The sequence below is a fragment of the Chiloscyllium punctatum genome, chromosome 6, assembly GCF_047496795.1.
Source record: "Chiloscyllium punctatum isolate Juve2018m chromosome 6, sChiPun1.3, whole genome shotgun sequence".
NCBI classification, from domain to species: Eukaryota; Metazoa; Chordata; class Chondrichthyes; order Orectolobiformes; family Hemiscylliidae; genus Chiloscyllium; species Chiloscyllium punctatum.
In genome coordinates this window covers 4,834,091-4,841,079 of record NC_092744.1, presented here as the reverse complement: position 1 = coordinate 4,841,079, position 6,989 = coordinate 4,834,091, and the positions used below count along the sequence as shown (strand labels likewise).

The 6,989-nt window shown below is 42.4% G+C and overlaps 1 protein-coding gene across 1 annotated transcript; it reads left to right on the top strand.

The window, feature by feature from the left end:
- Window positions 1-4,972: 4,972 nt before the first annotated feature.
- LOC140478459 (odorant receptor 131-2) lies at window positions 4,973-5,932 on the top strand. Its single transcript, XM_072571716.1, has one exon. The coding sequence runs from the start codon at window positions 4,973-4,975 to the stop codon at window positions 5,930-5,932; it is 960 nt and encodes a 319-aa protein (XP_072427817.1).
- The last annotated feature ends 1,057 nt before the right edge of the window (window positions 5,933-6,989 follow it).

The window sequence follows — 6,989 nt, the reverse complement described above, 5'->3', positions numbered from 1 at the left end:
CTATGCCCTCTAGTTCTGGACTCCCCAACCCCAGTGAAAAAAAATTTGTCTATTTATCCTATCCATGCCCCTCATAATTTTGTAAACCTCTATAAGGTCACCCCTCAGCCTCCGACGCTCCAGGGAAAACAGCCCCAGCCTGTACAGCCTCTCCCTGTAGCTCAGATCCTCCAACCCTGGCAACATCCTTGTAAATCTTTTCTGGACCCTTACAAGTTTCGCAACATCTTTCCGATAGGAAGGAGACCAGAATTGAATGCAATATTGCAACAGTGGCCTAACCAATGTCCTGTACAGCCGCAAAATGACCTCCCAACTCCTGTACTCAATACTCTGACCAATAAAGGAAAACATACCAAACGCCTTCTTCACTATCCTATCTACCTGCGACTCCACTTTCAAGGAGCTATGAACCTGCACTCCAACATCTCTTGGTTCAGCAACACTCCCTAGGACCTTACCATTAAGTGTATAAGTCCTGCTAAGATTTGCTTTCCCAAAATGCAGCACCTCGCATTTATCTCAATTAAACTCCATCTGCCACTTCTCAGCCCATTGGCCCATCTGGTCCAGATCCTGTTGTAATCTGAGGTAACCCTCTTCGCTGCCCACTACACCTCCAATTTTGATGTCATCTGCAAACTTACTAACTGTACCTCTTATGCTCGCATCCAAATCATTTATGTGAATGACAAAAAGTAGAGGGCCCAGCACCGATCCTTGTGGCACTCCACTGGTCACAGGCCTCCAGTCTGAAAAACCACCACCCTCTGTCTTCTACCTTTGAGCCAGTTCTGTATCCAAATGGCTAGTTCTCCCTGTATTCCATGAGATCTAACCTTGCTCATCAGTCTCCCATGGGGAACCTTGTCGAATGCCTTACTGAAGTCCATATATATCACATCTACTGCTCTGCCCTCATCAATCTCCTTTGTTACTTTTTCAAAAAACTCAATCAAGTTTGTGAGACATGATTTCCCACACACAAAGCCATGTTGACTATCCCTAATCAGTCCTTGCCTTTCCAAATACATGTACATCCTGTCCCTCAGGATTCCTTCCAACAACTTGCCCACCACCGAGGTCAGGCTCACCAGTCTATAGTTCCCTGGCTTGTCTTTACTGCCCTTCTTAAACAGTGGCACCACGTTTGCCAACCTCCAGTCTTGCAGCACCTCACCTGTGACTATCGATGATACAAATATCTCAGTAAGAGGCCCAGGAATCATTTCTCTAGCTTCCCACAGAGTTCTTGGGTACAGCTGATCAGGTCCAAGGGATTTATCCACTTTTACCCATTTCAAGACATCCAGCACTTCCTCCTCTGTAATCTGGACATTTTGCAAGATGTCACCATCTATTTCCCTACAGTCTATATCTTCCATATCCTTTTCCACAGTAAATACTGCTGCAAAATATTCATTTAGTATCTCCCCCATTTTCTGCGGCTCCACATAAAGGCCACTTTGCTGATCTTTGAGGGGCCCTATTCTCTCCCTAGTTACCCTTTTGTCCTTAATATATTCGTAAAAACCCTTTGGATTCTCCTTAATTCTATTTGCCAAAGCTATCTCATGTCCCCTTTTTGCCCTCCTGATTTCCCTCTTAAGTATACTCCTACTGCCTTTATACTCTTCTGAGGATTCACTCAATCTATCCTGTCTGCACCTGACATATTCTTCTTTTGTTTTCTTAACCAAACCCTCAATTTCTTTAGTCATCCAGCATTCCCTATACCTACTAGCCTTCCCTTTCACCCTGACAGGAAAATACTTTCTCTAGATTCTTGTTATCTCATTTCTGAAGTCTTCCCATTTTCCAGCCGTCCCTTTACCTGCGAACATTTGCCTCCAATCAGCTTTCGAAGGTTCTTGCCTAATACCATCAAAATTGGCCTTTCTCCAATTTAGAACTTCAACTTTTAGATCTGATCTTTCCTTTTCTATCACTATTTTAAAACGAATAGAATTATGGTCACTAGCCCCAAAGTGCTCCCCCACTGACACCGCAATCACGTGCCCTGCCTTATTTCCCAAAAGTAGGTCACGTTTAGCACCTTCTCTAGTAGGTACATCCACATACTGAATCAGAAAATTGTCTTGTACACACTTAACAAATTTCTCTCCATCTAAACCTTTAACACTATGGCAGTCCCAGGAAATGTTTGGGAAGTTAAAATCCCCTACCATAACTATCCTATTATTCTTACAGATAGCTGAGATCTCCTTACAAGTTTGTTTCTCAATTTCCCTCTGACTATTGGGGGGTCTAAAATACAATCCCAATAAAGTGATCATCCCTTTCTTATTTCTCAGTTCAACCAAATAATTTCCCTGGATGTATTTCTGGGAATATCCTCCCTCAGCACAGCTGTAATGCTATCCCATATCAAAAATACCACTCCCCCTCCTCTCTTGCCTCCCATTCTATCCTTCCTGTAGCATTTGTATCCTGGAACATTAAGCTGCCAGTCCTGCCCATCCCTGAGCCATGTTTCTGTAATTGCTATGATATCCCAGTCCCATGTTCCTAACCATGCCCTGAGTTCATCTGCCTTCCCTGTTAGGCCCCTTGCATTGAAATAAATTAGTCGTGTAGTGGACAGTGAGGAAGGTTTTCTCAGATTACAACAGGATTTTGATCAATTGGGTCAATGAGCTGAAGAGTGGCAAATGGAGTTTAATTTGAATAAATGTGATGTATTGCATTTTGGTAAAAGAAACGAGGTTAGGACTTATACAGTTAAAAATAGGACATTGGGTAAAGTTGTAGAACAGAGAGACCTAGGAGTTCAGATCTATAATTCTTCTAAGTTTGCATCACATATAGATAGGGTGGTTAGATTAGATTGCCTACAGTGTGGAAACAGGCCCTTTTGCGCAACAAGTCCACACTGACCCTCCAAAGAGCAACCCACCCAGACCCATTCTCCTACATTTATCCCTGACTAATGCACCTAACACTACGGGCAATTTAGTGTGGCCAATTCACCTAACCTGCACATGTTTGGACTGTGGGAGGAAACCGGAGCACCCAGAGGAAACCCACACAGACACAGGGAGAATGTGCAAACTCCACACTGACAGTTGCCCGAGGCAGGAATTGAACTGGGGCCCCGGGTGCTGTGAGGCATCAGTGTTAACCACTGAGCCACCGTGCCGCCCACTTAGGAAGGTGTTTGGCATGCTTGTCTTCATTGGGATCTTACATTGCAGTTGTAAAGGACATTAGTGAGACATCTCCTGGAATATTGTGTCCAGTTCTGGTCACCCTGTTATAGGAAAGATATTATTAAGCTACTAATAATAAATACCAGGGCAGCATGGTGGCTCAGTGGTTAGCACTGCTGCCTCACAGCACCATGGATCTGAGTTCAATACCAGCCTTGGGTGACTGTCTGTGTGGAGTTTGCACATTTTCCCCATGTCTACGTCAGTTTCTGCCAACAGTCCAAAGATGTGCAGATTAGGTGGATTGGCGATGGGAAATTTCCCATATTGTGCAGGCTGGGTGAATTAGCAATGGGAAATACAGAGATTGGCTCAGGTGGAACCCTCTTTGGAGGGTTGGTGTGGATCCAATGGGCCGAATAGCCTGCTTCCACACCGTAGGGATTCTATGAAAGCTGGAGAAGCTTCAGAAGAGATTTACCAGGACATTGCCAAGAATGGAGGATTTGAGTTATAAAGATAGGCTTGGACTTTTTTCACTGGAGCATAGGAATTAGGGTGATCTTATAGAGGTTTATAAAATCATGAGGGGTATAAATAAGGTGAATGGCCGGTGTATTTTTCCCAGGGCAGGGATTTCAAGATTAGAAGGCATTTTTTTAAGGTGAAAGGTGAATGATTTAAAAAAAATGAGGGGCAATTTTTTTTACACAGAGGGTGGTTCATGTGTGAATGAACTTTCTGAGGAAGTGGTGAATATGGGTACAATTACAATGTTTAAAATATATTTTGGTAAGTACATGAAAAGGAAAGGTTTGGAGGGATATGGGCCGAGCGCAGGCAGGTGGGACCAGTTTAGTTTGGGATTAGATGGCATGGGCTGATTGGAGTGAATGGGCTGTTCTCATGCTGTATGACTCTCTGACTCTGACTATCACTACCCTCTGTCTTCTATGACCTGGTCAATTTTATATCCAACTTGCCAAACCCTGTGAATCCAATGTGACAAAATCTTCTGGACCAGCCTACTATGAGGCACTTTGTCAAATGCTTCTGTAAAGTCCACGCTGACTGTCCCTCGTAACTCCATATTTTTCCAAATGTGAGCAAATCCTGTACCTAAGAATCTTCTCCAATAATTTACCTGCCTCTGATGTAAAGCCTACAATTTCCTGAATTATCCCTGTTGTCTTCTTAAATAAAGGAACGAAGAGTGATAGAATGTCACTTCTGTTCAATAAAATCAGTAGCAAGGACACTGACTCAAGACAAACCAGATAACAGTAACCCCTTCCTGAACTTCTCGAGTTAAATGGAGTGATGAGAAAAACACATTCTATCACAGCCTCCTTTGTAATGATGTGATACTTGTTCATGTAGCATCTTCAATATAATGAATTCAAATCTTTAAGTGACCTTAAAACATGTTGCTATCAATCTTCCATCTAAGTGCCTTTGCTGTGAGTAAACTATTTCTCACACTATACAATGTCTTTAAAACTGACTCAGAGCTGCAGACATGTACCTTAAAGGAAACATTTCTTTGTGTGTGGCCTGTTGGTTTCTGCGTGGCACATTCATGTGGTTGTCAACAGTTGCTTGTTTGTGTTGATAAATTTTATTCTTTAGAGTTGAGTTGATTTTTAAACATCTTTTTGACCTTTATAGGGTTGCAGGCAGATAACATCAATGCACAGGAAAGCGCATTAACTAAAATGACAAGATGCCCTTTACAGATGATGGAGGAATAACTTGGCACATTTTGTTCACTGCCTTTCGAAAGAAGAACATTAGATTGAGTCATGAACAGCTCCAACGAGACTTCTTATTCCGTTGTTAACATGGTGAAGACTTCAGTTTATCTGACTGATTTTACTGTCACTGCAGCATGCTGTCATGCGATAGTAAGTACGGTGCAGCAAGAATTGGAATTAAAACGTGAGCCTAGATACATCCTCCTGGGCCAGCATCTCATCTATGCATCTATATATTTTGCTTTGGGCACTCTGACAAACGGTTTTCGACTCTTCAGCATCAACTCACCGAGAATTCTCTGCTGGATCCTGTTCACAGTGCAAGTAACGTTCGCACAATGCATCATGCTGACTTTAACACTAATGTCCTTGAACGCTTGTCTGGCTATCTGCTGGCCTTTGCGATATAAACCACTTGTTGATTCAGTTAAAAACAAAATAACTGCAATAATGTGGATCTTAGCAGTGCAGAATCCATTGTGGTCAATAATATATCAAAGTCTGAATGTCTCTTTAGCAAATATAATTGAAAAGGACAACAGCTGTCCCAGTCCAATGAATGGTGTTGCTTCAAGGTTTATTGGAATTGCATTTGTCCTCCTATGTTTCATTTTGATTGTGTTGTGTTACTGTTTAATATACAGAGAAGGAAAAAGGGCTGGACATTTTGTCACCTCAAATGTTCAAGCTAGGAAGACAATTCTTATTCATGGTGTGCAATTAAGCTTTTTCATAATTCCTGTTCTGATCACAATAGGACTTGGTAAAAAGCACACACTGACAACATTATCTCTCATCAATACTGTCATTTTCTCCGTGGCTCAGTGTCTGAGTCCTGTGGTCTATGGCCTCAGATGTAAAGAGCTTCGAAATAGGTTAAGAAAGACCAAATTCTGCTGCTGCACTTTTAAACATGGGAGGAGAAATGACCGTGCTTTTCAGCAGGATGTTAACCTTGCTGCTGCTCCTGTGTCTGATGCCTACAGTAGCCAGGTTTGTAATCCCTGACAATTGGATCACCTTGTATGATAGCAACTGATAGAATCGTGGACATCACCTCGTGGACAGAGATTACTTAGATTTGCTGATGATGTTGGCTCTTTCCAAAAGCTATTCGATTAGTTCCACTGCCAGGCTTTATTTCCCAGTAACTTTATAAAGTTATCTCTTTAGTTATAGAGTCAAAGGGTCATACAGCATGGAAACAGACCCTTTGGCCCAACTACTCCATGCCGACCATGCTCCCAAGCTAAACTAGTCCCACCTGCCTGCGCTAGGTGCATATCCCTCCAAACATTCTCTATTCATGTACTTATCTAAATGTTTGTTAAACATTGTAACTGGTAGCCACACTCACCACTTCCTCTGGATGATCATTTCTCACATGAGCCACTCTCCGTGTTAAAAAAAATGCCTGTAACGTCCTTTGTAAATCTTTCTACTCTCACCTTAAAAATATGGGCCCTAGAAAAACCACTTGCCATTCACATTCACTTGCCCCTCATGATTTTATCAGCCTCTATTAGGTCACCCCTCAATCTCCTATGTTCCGATCAAAAAGTCCCAGCCTCTCCAGCCTTCCCTTATAACTCAAACCCTTCATTCCTGCAAACATCCTGGTAAATCTCTTCTGAATCCTCTCCAGCTTAATAATAACAATCCCATTGCAGGGCGATCAGAACTGGACACAGTATTCCAGAAGGCGAAAGTGGGTACTGCAGATGTTGGAGATTAGAGTCAAGATTAGAGTGGTGCTGGAAAAGCACAGCAGGTCAGGCAGCATCTGAGGAGCAGGAAAATCGAGCAAAAGCCCTTCATCAGAGGCCTCACCAATGTCCTGTATAACCTCAGCATTACATCCCAAATCCTATATTCAAAGGTCTGAGCAATTAAGGCAAGTGTGCTAAATCTATATGTGATATTTATTTGTCCACTTCCTGCTTAGAGGTTATTATCAATCCTTTCTAATGAGTGAATTTAGAAACATACCAACTGACTCAAAGTGTTAAACTAAAATCACATGGGATTCAGAGTGTGCTGGCAAATGGATACAAAACTGGCTTGG

Bases quoted from the DNA above. Each gene is read 5' to 3' on its own strand.
- LOC140478459 (XM_072571716.1), top strand. From the start codon at position 4,973: ATGAACAGCTCCAACGAGACTTCTTATTCCGTTGTTAACATGGTGAAG.